Genomic DNA, 15,596 nt, shown 5'->3' with positions numbered 1-15,596 from the left:
AATGCTTTCGCGTTCGAATTACCGAGCGTTTTCGCCCATTGAAATACACAACTTTGATGGGACCAGAGCGTCAGTTCGAATAAACCAGCAGTTCGAATTAAGTGTGTTCGAATTAACGAGATTCGACTGTAGTTTATTAAACCTCCAAGAAGTTTAAAATATTCATAAAGAAAAAAATGCTTATGGGTAGAAATATTCTGGCAAATTACCCATCACAATCTTGCATACTGACAACACCCAGTGCATACAATGTTCAAGTTGCCCACTTCGCATACTCAAGTGTGTCGTTCTTGCGCAAGTGCCATTGCTACCGCCCTACCCACAGAAGAAGATACTCCAGAACGCAGACTTTCCTATCTCACAATCCATTTGGCAAATATATCAATAAGTGTCCTAGCACATTTTTTTTCGCCCTCCGTTCCTTGTTCGTTTGCTCGTTTTGCATCTCCTCTTCACACCGCCCACGTCGCTCTGACCTCGGCCGGTGCACGTAGTTAAGAAACGTGCATGCTGCCTTGCGTGTCTGCGGTATTCTCCAGCAACCGCATTATGACCGGTATTTCGTCTCGCGCAGGTGCATGTGTATACATTGAGTTCTATGAAAAAATAAGTAGGAGTCAGAAAAGCCCACATTACAACCGGTCCTGCACGAGTTGTATAGTAAAACCTGGCAGCGATTGCCTTACATCCACGTTACAATGGATGTGAGGCATGATTTTAGGAGACAAGCTCTAAGCAATTGTCGCAACAATACGGCTCGGTCAAGTTTGGAGGCACTTTTTTATCGAAATGAATGCTATCTGCAACAGCAAGGTGGCCACAAGTTTGCACTACAAGTTTATGAATGCTGATCCTTAATTTGCGCTGTATTTCTTCATGTCGTAGTTCTAGTGCATAGTGATGCACAGATCTAGTAGAGCGCATGTACTCCAAACAGCCTAATGAATTTCTTTCTTTCAGGACTATACAGGCTTTTCTTAAAAAAAGCTATGAGTGCAGTGAATGTGACATTTCTGCAGAGAAGTTGCTAGGTGATATGCTGGTATTAAAATAAGCTTGAAAAGGAATTAACAAAAATGCGTTAATGAACTTCTTCATTACAAACTCAAGAGCAGTTGTTTATATGGTGAATTTGGGGGTGATCACATTTCAATGCACCCACCTTTCTTTCTTTTTTTTTTTAATCTTGAAAATCGCACTTAGAGATATTAATCATAATCATTACGAGCAACAAAGTTTGAATTACTGCATGTCGTGGCAGGTACTGATATGGCATGTGTTGCCTTTCTGGAACTCCCGGCGCACTCGGTTTTGATATTGCCTGGATTGAGCATTGTAATTCAACAATGAATATCTCTAATTACACGCAATTTTCAATGTTCTTAAATACTAGGCTGCATTGAAATGCGACTGCCTGAAGATTCGCCATATGAAACACTGTCCCCAAGGCTCTATAAAAAGGTTCATGAACAAATTGTTGTTCGGAGTTGTCAAACTTACATTATTTACGGCAAAGTATATTCACCTTGCCTTGCAACTCCTCTGAAAAAACACCGCGTTTGCTATGCTCATAGCTGTTTTATCAAGTTGCTCACTATTGTTCAACTAATCATTTCGTACTTAAAACCCATCTAACTTAATGGTTTTCCAATCACCACAGAAACATATACGGTAGACTCCTGTTGGATCCAGAACGAAGGCCCTGGCCGGCGCCCTTGCATTTCTGTGGTCCAAACGTTCGTTATTTAAATTCTGAAATTGGCCTTCGCCGGAGAATTCTAATTTGGCTGGTCAGCACGCACGCGCCTGACCCCAATGGTGACCCCTGTGGCGACTCGGATAGCGGCAATGGCTGCGCTTAGAGCAAAGTGAATGTGCCGAGCACATGTCATCTCTCATCGAAAACGTCTCATTTCGGCCTGCACCAGGAAGGTTTTAAAGCGAAAACGGTAACTTACAATGAATTATGACAATATTTACCCAATTCTAACACATACCTTTTTTTCCAAGAAAATTCGTACGAAAATTACCTGTATGGTGCAATACATTATGAACCCAAAACTGCATTCACAATAGTCTACCGTCAGAGCCAGCCTAGCTAGAGTCACGATTGCCATCACCGAAAGGCAACCATGGATGGTGACAAAACAAGTTATTGCAAAGCATAACAATGACAACGCACCACTTCCAATTTTATTACAAAAGCACATGTTTAAATGATAAGTTACTTTATATGTTAAGCTAGCGGCAAAAAGCCGCATCACGTGTTCTTGGCATTCCTGATAAATGCATGTGTCGCAGGACAATCTAGCGAAGTCGTCGGTCTAGTCACGAGCCACCATCCTGTTTGCGATTGTTGCAGAATTGTTTGATAAGTGCAGATTGGTGGACCGTTCAGAGGACATGTTGTGGCTCTTCACTTGATGGACAGCGATAAGGTGCTGTCTCAGAGTGATGACAATGGTCATTAAGTGAATAGATTTCCATTCTGTGAAGTTAAAGTTTGCTGGTTTCGTATTTTATTATTGCCAGAATCGGAGGCAGGCTACATTTTTCTTGCTAAAAAATTGGGTGTGCATTCAATTCTTACTTTGTTTAGGGGAGCTAATGTCATTTCTATGTTATTTTTTACTTTGAACACATAAAAAGTGGGTGCATGTTCAATTCAGGGATGTGTAGAATCTGGCAAATGGTACTGCTAAATTAATTACCGGTGCTTTCCTACTTTTTTTTTTCCCCTCCTGCCTCTTGTTTGATTTGACCCAACGCATAATTAGACCAATTTGGTCGGTCCCATCAGATACAATTAATGGAAGTCGACTGTATTACCACTGGCACCAATTTTGTCTTGGCACAAATGCATAACATGTCCCAATTGTTCACCTTTGTGACAGAGTCGTTCACATTGATGCAAGGAACTTTGAGTGTCCCTTCCTTTTTCATCTTATAGAGTTGATGCACGCCAGTAGTGGTTTCCTCTGACAAGCCTCGAATGCCTGGTAGGAAAGAAGTAAAACATTACAAAAATAAGAAAATGAGCGGGAAGACAGGAGCACCGACAAAATTTTTGAGGCTCTGTTTTTTGCACTTAATCAGTAGCTATTGACTCACTAATCATGGTAAAGAAACTCATTTGCTCCAGCATGCAGCGACTGTTTAGTTATATGCTCGTATGTTACGACCAATCACGGTTTCAATTTCAACGAGGACTTCGTGCCACACGGCGTATGAGGCATGCTTGTAAACAGCGATGATCACTGCGCATGCTCGGGAGGCTCCTAGCATTGCATGAGAATATAGCAAGCTATCAGTAACTTAGCAACATATAAATCAAGATATACAGTACGGTCTACTCTTATTAAGCGGAACTTCAAATTAGTACGCCAGCACTGAATACAGCTTAGTTCTAGTATATGAAGGTCTGGAAAATATTTTTTTTTTTATCGACAGAATTTCTGTTGAATAGAATCAAGTGCTTTTTCCCCTCTGAGGCTAAAGATTTAGTGACATTATGTTGCACTGAATACCAATGAGGTTCTCAGTTTAATGATTCCAGACTCTCCACTGTACTTGTATTGTACCGTGTCAACCAACATAGTGGACCTGCGTTTTATGGCAATCTTTTATTGCATACAGTTTTGCTTTGCAGTTTTCCCTCTAAAATGCAAAAAGGCTTTCCCGTCTTTACCGAATGTGTGTTATCCTAAGGCTAATCTGCACAACAGATGAGCATGCAGACCGCGCATCACCTGGCTCAACCACTGCTCCGCATGTAGCTATCGTTGGCGCTAGCATCGCTGTGCTTAACATTGCCATCTGCGGCAACCCTTCCGTGCCGAAAACAAAGTGAGCTGCTCTCTTTTGCAGAACCAAGCATGGGGGGCATCGCGTCACATGCGAGATGCACTGTGCAGGTCTCTACATTGAATGTATTGAATATTCGAAGAATCTAATAGTAGAGATTTGGTTCGTGAATCAAATTATTTGAACATTTACTACGCATTTGATTTAATGATGTTCGGTTATTCTCTCACACCCCTAATAAAATGTGTTCCTTACACATGCACGTACTCGCCGTCTCCTGTCACAGTACAAACACCGAGACACCTAATATAATTGTACTGACAGGCATTTAAAGCTATTGAGGACGTAGCTGTGGCAATTTAAAGGCATGCATTCATTTTTTTCGGACTGCTCGATTTTTCTGACGTTTTTGCCGTCCCTAAGAGGTCCGAAAAGTCGGACATTGACTGCAGTTGCCTTACAGCGATTTAAAAGGAAGGGGCAGGCAAAATTTCAGTAGGCTGACTACCAACTAAATCACTAAAATAATTGTTTTAACAGTACATACCAGAAAGGTACTGGGGATACTTGGTATGGACAAGAGCTGTTAGGTCTCCTCCGTCATCGAGGATCATGTTGAGTGGCTGGCCATCCGGGAAAACAATAGTCTGCAAAAAGGCACACAAAGAAATTTCTTCAGGGATAGAAGAGGGAGCATCAGCCACATCCTGTAAAGAACAATGTTCACTGCTGGAATACCTATGTAACACAGTTAGGTTTATTGCAGTGGAAAAAAATTGTCAAACATGTGAACTGTAGGGATGCGCAACTTTCATGTGTCCCCCGATGTTGTTTTCACCGCATGGCTTCCGTCTCCTGTGATCCGGCTTCCCGTGTAGTTAAGCGCCGGCGGCAGTCGGCGTAGATGTTACGAGAGATGGTGCTAATGTTGCGCTGCTAATGCCACCTAGCGGCGGGGTTACTTGGGTGCAAAAGGAAGAAGGCGCTGGCTTCTCGGCTCGGGGGTCGGCGAGCAGCAGGCACGGACTGTTTGCGCGTGCGCCGGCCCGCTTCGCGAGACCATCCCGAGAAGGCTTAAGAACTCGCCACCGTTCGCGTGACCGTACATATTCGCTCGCCATCCGGTTGCGGTGAGTTGGACTTCTTGATTTGTCGCGTGCCCATGTGAATGTTCTATTGCGTAGTAATTCGGCTAGCGTGTATTAGTCTATGAAAGGTGAAATAAATGCCCTTTTGATTGTATGCACTACGGTGTTGTCGTTCCTTTGTCCCAAGAGCACATGTGAGACCCCACAGAACAGATGCAGGTTGCAAGAGGAGGAACCATATACAAAAGATTGTGTTGGCAACATGGCTCTACAGGTGCCATTTGAAACACCATGCAGGACCTCACATGATGGCACATTTTACAAATAGGCACAAAGAAAAAGGAAGGACAGTGACCCGATATGTCAATGAGTCTACACAAATGCACATGTGCACAAGATTTGCAAGTTTCGGCAATGGAAGTGACATTATGCATATTTTTCTTCAACCAGCTACAAGACTATCAGTCTTTGCAATATTGTTAATTGTGGCAAACACTGGCTTTATATAAAAAAAAAAAAAACACCAAGAGACACTGCTAGCTAAGCATCACATAGTGGTGATCACAGCCAATCATCATGTGGCCTCACAGCTTATTGCATGGGCTTTTATAAGCCAGTGTTGTGAAGCACAGCTGCTGGTTGCAGAGTCTGCCTGCTAGCCATTTGTGTATTACACCGTACTACAGCTATCTGAATAGTGGTTCTCATCGCCATCGTCAGGAAAGGTAAATTATTTTCTGCAAACCATAAAAGTAGTAAGAAAACAGTAGAATGAAATCGCATCCAACACAAAAATATCTTTATTATACATCAAGACAAGAGTTCAGCATTTTCAGTTCTCATTTTTCAAAAATTCCGTATACCTTTTTCAATCTTTACTTCCACATGAAAATTCTCTCTTCCCCACGAAAATGTATGTGAATCCAGCAAGCGAGATCGCAGCATTCGTAGCTGGTAACTAAGGACAGCACGAAACATAGAATCTCAACTAAATGTGTTTGCTTGCCCTAATTTGTTTGCATTTCAGTTGACTTCTTTCTGGAGTTTTACGTGCCAAAACCAGTTCTGATTATGAGGCACGCCATAGTGGAGGGCTCCGAATTAATTTTGACCACCTGGGATTCTTTAACGTGCACTACAACGCAAGCACACTTTTTTTTTTTTTTTTTTTGCAGGCGAAATGCGGCTGCTGCGGCCGGGATTCGATCCCGCGACCTCGTGCTCAGCAGTGCACGCCTTAGCTGAGCCACCGCGGCGGGTGCATTTCAGTTGACACAGATATTACAATCAAGACTGCACAGTCCTTATGTCACGGCATGTCTTACGGTTCCACCTGGTTCACCCATGCTCCCACCTGGTTTCCCTTTCCTGTATTTGTTTAGCAAAGCACCCCACAGACGTAAAGCCCTTCGTAACATTGTGAACAGCTCATTTAAGTGCCCACTTGTTGAACAGCCATTACATTTCTCACCATTACCACTACCAAAACAAACCCCAAAGTAGCTTGTGGCACAATTTGAATGGATGTCATTCCATCCCGTCATTCCAGAAGCCACAGCACACATCAGAGTGTGCTGTAATTAGAAGCCATAATGTTGCTACATGCTATCTTCAAGTCCATATCAAGATATTTTCTCAAGAACTTTTCTCATTATTACTCCGTCAGAGATACTTATGTACACTGAGGAATCAAACAACGCAAACATCTGAAGTATGAAATTATGTGTCAGTACTCCTTTAACTATGTGCCATTCCTGTAAGTTTGGTGCTAGGCCACCAAACTTACAGGTGGCAGTATTTTTGCATAAGCTCTGCAGCTGCTCTAATCATATTAGAAGCAGAAAGAGGAGGCTAAAATTAGATTATGTAAAGGTAAGCTCTTGGCAACGCCTCACAACACAATAAATTGCATATTTCAACACAAGCATTTCATACCTGCTCAATGCACCAGATGTATTCCTCCTCTGTTTCACCTTTCCATGCATAAACAGGAACGCCACGCTTAGCAATGGCTGCAGCAGCATGATCTTGGGTAGAAAATATGTTGCAGCTTGACCACTGAACCTGAAGGACAAAAAAATTGTTCAACTTTGATACAAGTACTGTAGAGATAAAAATAAATGGCTTCTCATTAAGCAACCGCAGTTGTAGCGATGCGATGGGCGACCAAATCAAGTACTTAAGGAGCCAGTTGCATCCTAAATTTGAAATTGTAACTGAAGTCCAGGGGGGAAAAAAAAAAGGAAGGGAGTGGGGGAAGACCATTTCGAGGATCGTGGTATTTTACATTCCACCACAATGTCGCTCAATATTGCAGTGGAAGCTTTCAAAATGGTCCAGGGCACCTGGAATTACTTAACACACCAAAATTTTCTTCCCTTCCGCTCACTTATACAACAATGACAAAAGTTTCACATTCACTAGAATGGTTTACATGAAAAAATAGTGTAACTGCACTTCAACCCCTTACCGCATGATGTAACTTCTAGCACAACAGAACCAAAAAGAAAGAAAAACCTACATATGCACGTGGGAATTGATGTCCTCTCTAGCAATGACATACATAGAGACTTTTGCACTGAAAATAATGTTCGAGTTATTTTTCCTTAAAAAAATATATGGTGGCAGCACGTCACACGAACAAAAAGTTTGCAAATAAACATGTTATTTTTGCAATTTATACACTTCAAATGATATATCATGCATGCTGTATCATATATGATACAGCATGCAGTTATGAGTTGTTTGGTAGAGGACAGTAGAGATATGTTTCCTCACAAAAGAACAAATCTGATGGCAAAATTTATTGTTTGCACGAGCTTTACTTTTTTTTTAGAACCATTATTGGAATGATATGTAAGGAAAATGCCAGTAGTGTTAACCATGAAGATAGTGTGCGGCCTGCCACTGCCAAGGAGCTAATAACAGAAGCAACAAATAACCTAGAATAGGAAGAAGGGTTTCTACACAATGAAAACTGTAGGCTTCTTACAAAGAAGCGACAAGTTGCAAACACGAAAGAATGCATCTATCTTTATCTAAGCATTTATCTTTTACCAAATTTATCTCATTGTACATATTTTTACTTTGAAAGCTTAGTGCCATGCACCTGAGCAGAACAGTTTTTACCGCAAAAGTGATGAACCTTGCAACTTGTGTGACCAAATGTGTGCAGCCACATGGTTTTTCTTTGAGTGCTCACCTTCGCTGCTTCATTTCCCAAACGAGAGCCAGCAAGAACACCAATGCCTTACTGTAAGACTGTCAGAATCCACTAGCTTCTCACTTAAGCATCCCCATCCCAATTGAGGAACTTGCTGAACCACACTGCACAGCATTTCAGACCTTGCAATAAGATTTTTGCCGTAACAGTTAAATAATTTGCATGCCGCTCTATCAGGAATAACAAAAAATGAAATTATACTGAATACCCACAATTAGAATTCATATTTAGTTGTCAAAGCAAAGCACCAGTATGGATGGTGTACGACACTTTCCCATACCTTCTCATTTTTCCATCCAGTTGCCCTCTACCCACAGTGCTGCATTCTTTCCCCTACTAACCACACGTCTGCCTCCATTTTTATAGTTGCATCCTCCCCTAACTTGAGGAATGGTTGACATAGGTATCATTAATAATGATCTAATTTTTCCTACAGTAGCTGACACTTGATGTGCTCTGGTTACGCACCAACAGCTAACATGCTAGTGAGTCATCTCCAGCATCCTTACCTCAGCTCCAAGTTCAAGCAAAGTTTCAATTAGAACAGCAGTCTGAATGGTCATATGCAGACAACCAGCAATCCGAGCACCCTTCAGTGGCTTTGATGGTCCATATTTGCGACGCAGTGCCATAAGCCCAGGCATTTCATTTTCAGCTATGATGATCTCCTTGCGACCAAAATCAGCCAAGCCAATGTCGGCTGAAAGAAAAGGAGAGCAAATATATTCTTTGCATCTTACAATTTTTTGTTGTATTTTCTACAGAAGTGCTGACATGAGCCCACATGCGCTTCCATTTGAAAACAGACTCGGGTGAAAATGCCAGACTAATGTTTTAGTTTTCATGGTGTCCGTGATTAAAAGTTTACAGTGTGGCATCCAGTGTCGCCTTCCAAGAGGTGCAGTCACCTGATCTATTGTTTCATGTTCCCCGCAAGAGAGACAGTTAGGTGAGGAAATTTTAAAATGAATGCACCTCGGCTTTGTCTTCTTTTCGATGGCATGCCCATGAATCCAGACAATACGATAATGAATACAAACTGTTGCGTACAATACAGAACAATCAAAATTGTGAGATCATTGCATCTAGCATACCCACTTGGCAATACACTAACAATACACAGCCATCCACTCCCCTGGGTGGATGGCTGGCAGGCGCTCCGCGTACGGGTTTGTACCTATCTGCCACGCCTAGCACGACACCCAGGGCGATCCCCCTCTTTCTCTTTACTCCTCTCCCCTCCCCCTTTTTTTTTTTCAAGTGCAAATAAAGATTATTATTATTATTATTAATTGAAATATATATCTGCTGAAAAATTTATATTTTTACGCCCTCGATGCTGTCTACAAGCTTCACATGAGAGAAATGTTCCAGGTAAAATTTAATTGGTACAGGGCATTGACATTTTCCTACTTTCATTCGAACACACGTGTGAAGTTTTGTTACAGCTGGCTCAAAAAAGAGAGAGAAGTTCCCATATGCTGACTGCATAAATGCAGCTGGCACAGCCTGGCAGCAAAGTGCACAAACAGCAAATCAGTAGTCATAAGCCAGGAGGTTGCAGTGAAAAAAAAAAAAAAAATTGCCCATCAATACAACACTGCACGAGAGGAAACAGGAATGACGGCACCATGATGTTCCCATTCGACTCGTAAGACTGTCTGGCTGTCTGTGGTGGCCTAAAGACTAAAAATAAAACTAAGGTCTGATTACTATACGACAACCAAACCCATAAGCAGATATAACATGAAAAAAGAACCAATTTTTTATCAATTGTACTTGAAGGCAAATATTACAATCTTCAAGCCAGAACTCGAACCTTGCAGCAGCTTATAACTACAAGTTTGTTGTACATTTCTATTTGATGTCTGACTAGCTTGAGCTCCAGAAACATTTGACATATTCTGATATCCAGCTTTGAGGTCCATGGACAACTAATAGATAATGGTCAGCACAGGCAGATGGAGCAAGATGAGTAATTTTGATATGTCTCTGCAATGTATCTGGTGTCTAGAATCAGGCTGTCAAAGGATCAATCTCTCCCTCTCCCTCTCTCACACACACACACACACACACACACACACACACACACACACACACACACACACACACACACACACACACACACACACACACACACTGTTCACCAATTAGCAGGCCAGGCCACGAGTTTCAGGTGAAAAAATAAAAAAAAAATAAAAATCTGTCATAAAGTAAAGTACACTTCAATCCTCAAGCAAGGACTTCTACCTCACAAAAACACATGGAACGGATGTATGGTTGACACGTTGCAATTGTGCCGGATGCGTATCAGCACAGCTGTGGTTGTCACTTTAACTCAGACATGCAATTGGTGCACCGAAGGCACAGTAAGCATTCATTTGGCTTCGCTTTCACAACCAATGCCCAAAAGCTTCAAGGTAGCTCAATAATTTTTTTTAATGATGACGTGGTCTAATGAAGAACTTGTGAAATTGCACGTATTTTTTTTAATTAGACAAATAACTGTGGTAATGTTTACCGAAGTATCTTGGACAATAAAGGTGCAAAAACATTTACTATAGAACCTGTCAAGAGGTATGCAGAGACAAAAGTACTTTCTACAATGAAATGTGGTACCATACCAACAATATTTTGCAATAAAAATTCCACATATAATTGTGCCCATTACATCCGCATACTGTTCACAGAACAGCTAACTTCAATATGACATTTTTCACTTTTGATCAGGAGTCTTCAGGTCAGCATTGTACTCCGCTGTATAGCATGTGCAACCAATTGGTTCACAAATGAACCAAACTTTGTTTAAAGAGCCTAAAATGGCCAAACTTGACAAGACAGTTTCTTGGCTTTTATATATTTTTCTTGCAAAGGATTGGACAATAAGGGGGAAAAAAAAACTATGCTGGGAACTTCCTTTTTTTGTCATTTTATTCTCAGTCACACGCTTGCTGTTTTCAACTAACGAGGCAAATTAAACCCACACCCTAAGAGAGGAAGAGAAGACAAAACATATGTAAAGAAAAAAAAAAGTTTGAATAAGAGGGCTTGCGTAAGAGCAATGTACGAGTAGAAAAGGTGTTGGCCTCCACAGAATTCTTGCATGTTGCACACATAAAGAGCTTCCAAGATTAATACATGATGCAAGGCTACAAGTACCTAGGGGGTTGTAGGTTAGGGCTCAAGTGTGTCCTAAGAACAAATGTATTGCTCCAACCTCCAATATAAAAATGTTAAATAGGCACTGAAGCACTTTTTGCTATGAAAGTGCGAGTCAAATATTCCGCTGCACACAGCAGTGAACCTAAAATCTTGCATAATAGATCACCTGCTCTCCTCTGTAGCTTTCAAAGACCCCGCTTTTTTTTCCCCTGCCCTAAGCGACAACTGCGATGGTCCCCAGCCAGCCAGCCAACCATTGGGCCATCATTTGGGACCATGAATTAGTTGCGAGCATAAGCTCATGCATGCACACACACCCGTCCAGATCTAGGAAACAGGGAAGCGGTAGTTCTCAACCCCTACCGCCCTATCTGTCAATGCTCCTTTGTTTTAGGCACTTTGTCAGACGTCCACTTCGGCGCGAAAACAAGGAAAAGTAAGGGAAAGACAATAAGGCAGGGCAATGTTATTGGTGCCGCCCCAACTTAAGAGGAACCAATGAGTTAAGGAGGAATGGGAATGTAAACATTGCACTCATTATGTCTCCGCTCATATTAGGTCCTTTTCAAAAAATTTATTTGGGAAAATATTCTTTAAAAGAATATTTTGATTCCAGGGATAACAGATTGCTCAGATTTCAAGAAAACTTGTTTCAGTGCTCTTTAAGACATCTCACCAATGCTCCGTTCGCTCTTTCTTTTCAAGACCACCAGTGTCCATAAATGGCAGTGCATTTTATTCTCAGAATGTTTGCTTCACTTTCAGAAAACGTAATGAAGCTAATAGAAAAATGAAACATTTATCAGGGTACAGATAAGGCGCAACTTAAGATAACAGATGCACCCTGCTATTGTCAACCCATTACATGTGCTGAGAGTACAAGCAAATGGAGGATGTAGTGGGCAGTAAATATGGATAGCTCAGCGCTTGTACTCTGCAGCCTCATAGCTGCCCTGGAGTAGACTGTGCGTGAACCATTGCCACATGATACTATTTGAGGCATGTAGTGACTACGAAGCACAAAGAAAAGGGTTTGGAGTACATTTCCCTTCCCTCACCAGCTGTATAACTTTCTATGAAGAACACTTATACACTTGTACTTTTCATACTTAGCAGGCAACAATGTGGAAGCTACATGTAATACCCCCACTGGGGCCTTTAAAGTAATAAAGTGAAAGTAGTGCGGCCATACAAGTCTCAATACTCAAGTGCAAGTGCAATACTTCGCAATGCACTTGTTTTATCTGAGACGCTTTATACAGAATAAAACACCTAGCTCATATATTACAACTGCATCTGGACATAAGACTACGTGAAATCGGACATTATTTGGCCACCCTTGTGCTTCTAGTGTGCAATGTACTATGTTTTGGTCGTAGAAGCAGGAAGGTCGCAGAAAGGTGACTCTCCACTTATGGTGATAAAACAGGTTCAGTTCTGCACCGCCTTCCATGTAATAACTGCATCATTTTTTGTGACATAAAGGTACTAAACTTAATGCTACACCAAATACCCTGACACATACCCATATCTCTCATTCATATGTGACATTATTTTTTGGTCACGAATGCAAGCAGTGAGAGAAGCCTTTGTACTATTGACTGCAATGTATGAAACGGAGTATAGTGCTTTAGCGCTTCAAAGTTTTATCCACTATCACAAAGCAAATACAGAGGTAAGTAAAAGGAAGATATCTTTATTTGCCAAATTTTCTATGGAAACCAAGTACCCAATTATTAAAATTGACCAAATGATAGGTACTACACCTAGTCTGTCAGAGACATAGTGGAGGGCTCTGAAGCCATATCACATAACTTATGCCCTCTGTCATTGGCCTTCATCGCCAACATCAGCCACTCGCCGTGACAGGCGAGAAGAAACGAATAGAATCAAAGGAAACGAATCTTTACTTAATCTTTACTTAATACGGTTCTTGGATCTTGCCCACTGAGGTTTCATAATGTGCATCAAAAAATCAGCACATGGATATTTTTTCATGTCACTCTCATAATGAGAATTGACTGCAGCTGCCATGATAAGAGATTCAATGCTATGGCTGCACAACCTCCATGGTAGGTCAATGAAAATGGACTGGCCCTATTTGCTAGGGGGAAAATGTTACTCCTTTAATTATTAACTTATTTCTTGAAATAAAATTTAATTTTTTAATAATTTTCAACACGCAAGCTACACTTTATATGAAAACATGTAAATTCAGCTCAACCATACAAGCTGATAAGTGACAAACTGCAGTGACAAATGCAGCCTAGGTTGGTCTTTTCACACTTGAGTGAATTAGCTGCAACATTTTAAACTGAATGGTGGCTAAAATTAGGACTGTACTGTTTAGATTCCACCCTTATTACTATAAGAGCTAACAGCCAAAAAGTTTTGCTCTTGTTGTGCACCAGAACTTTGACTACATACTTCAATGAGATTTCTAAATCATGTTCTCTGAAACCTTTAAAAACACTACAAGGTTACAGCTGGCTCCTTTCAACACTGCCATAAAATTTGCTGGACTTGCTGGGCGGTTTCAAGAATGTTTTCATTCATATACTCGCCGATGGCTGAACCTCTCCAACATGTGAAATCCACTCGCCAAAACCCACATTTGTAAAGACAACCTTCTGAGGAAGGATTTTCTTTTCTTTATTCGTGCACGTACCAAACAGCCCGCAAACAGTAGGTACTTCAAAATGTTATCTTGCCAGGACACTCACCGTCCATCGGAGACAAGACTTGGAGAGTGGCACGGAGAACAATTGAGCACAAGGGCGCTATCTTAGCTTGTACAGCAACAGGCCCCGACGTCAGACAACCCAGCATTGACCCGGCATCAACATATATGAACAGATCGTACTGCACCTGATCGAGAGCTTACTGACTACGGAGCGACAGTGGTCCTTTCCTCAAGCAATATTGGGCCCATGCCACAATTATTTACTCAAGCAGCTGCGCGAAAGTTTTCCTAGTGATATAATGTGCCCTATATAAACAAAACTAAATCAACTTTCTATACCTTTCTAGACGTCAACAAGTGGCACCTGACAAAGTTCAGCCTGCTCCTTTACCGAATTAGTTTTACAGCAGATAAACCTTAACAGAAAGTGATCAATATGTTTGATTGTAGTCTTTTTCCCCACCACCCGTAAAGAAAAAAAATCAAATTTGGTAGACGGATGAATGCTGCGGCCGGGCTTAGAAAAGTTACCGCTCAAAATTTTGGTACCCCTAATAATAATAATAATAATAATAATAATAATAATAATAATAATAATAATAATAATAATAATAATAATAAAATAGAAACAGTCACTTTTAGGAAATGGAGACAACGCAAACCTTTTAAAATGTAATGAGTGCTAAGTACTCTCTTGCGGCACTTTCGCGCGCACCTCGCGAGTGGCATAAAGTGCTACTTTCGACTTATCACGATCTCTGATGTGTGCAGAACATAAGCTGCAGCTGTGACATCGAGGTTCATAGAGCAATACTTCTGTTCATATTTAATTAGCTCCCCGTGACCTGTGTAAAATTTACGGAGAACCACGGCGCACGTGTTGAGTAGATAAAAAAATAATAATGCAATTAAATCATAACAATTTCCCGCCCCAAAAAGAAATGTCACTAACTACTGTCCACTCTTGGAAGTAAGTACTCCTTAAAGCGAACCTTCGATGATTCGACTGAACTATCCCGTGAAACTTCTTGGTCGTGCCAATTCAGACGGATAAAGCTTACCTATTTTGTAAGCTGGCTTGCTTGCAGACATTGTGAGGCCTGATGCGAGACCGATGATGCGAGACCGGGTACAACCGTGTAAACCTACGTGCGGCGGCGAACTGACTTTTATACGCGCAGAGCGATTCAAGCGCAAAAAGAAAGAACTTCAATTTACGCAAACACGTGCGCTTCGTGTGCTCTCGCCGCGCCGCTCTCCCGCCCAAAGATTACTGCGCCGCCTACGCGCAGAAAAAATACAGTTTGCAACCTCGCCTCCGGTGATGGCGCTACGGGACGGCTACGTTTAGAGTCCTCTATAATTACGTTTAGCTACGTTAGCTCCTTCCAGACGGCACGCTATGTCAGACGGATGTCTGATTAATAATTAGTACCTTCGAAGCAGAGTAGGAGCATCGATCCGCCGGACCTACATTATGCGTCCCCAAGTGGATGGCCTGACAGGCATGTCCGCTGGAATGGAGGAAGGAAAAAAAAACTCAGAGTGTTAAATAATAACACGGGGCCCATAACACGGGGCCCAAAATAAATACGCGGGGCCCATTGAAAAATCCGTTTATCTATATATATATATA

At 41.5% G+C, this 15,596-nt stretch overlaps 1 protein-coding gene across 1 annotated transcript in view; it reads right to left on the bottom strand.

The window, feature by feature from the left end:
* The window catches only part of LOC119466639 (adenosylhomocysteinase), a 28,406-nt gene extending 13,173 nt beyond the window's left edge, over positions 1–15,233 (bottom strand). Inside the window, exons 1-5 of the mRNA XM_037727161.2 lie at positions 15,022–15,233; positions 8,625–8,815; positions 6,828–6,956; positions 4,352–4,451; positions 2,884–2,996 (exon numbers count right to left, since the gene is read on the bottom strand). Of these exons, the coding sequence (XP_037583089.1) occupies positions 2,884–2,996; positions 4,352–4,451; positions 6,828–6,956; positions 8,625–8,815; positions 15,022–15,052 (564 nt within the window). The 5' untranslated portion in view covers positions 15,053–15,233. The remainder of the gene's footprint in view (positions 1–2,883; positions 2,997–4,351; positions 4,452–6,827; positions 6,957–8,624; positions 8,816–15,021) is intronic.
* Between the last annotated feature and the right edge of the window lie 363 nt (positions 15,234–15,596).

The sequence above is a fragment of the Dermacentor silvarum genome, chromosome 1 (genome assembly GCF_013339745.2).
Source record: "Dermacentor silvarum isolate Dsil-2018 chromosome 1, BIME_Dsil_1.4, whole genome shotgun sequence".
NCBI classification, from domain to species: Eukaryota; Metazoa; Arthropoda; class Arachnida; order Ixodida; family Ixodidae; genus Dermacentor; species Dermacentor silvarum.
This window is presented reverse-complemented; position numbering and strand designations above follow the sequence as displayed.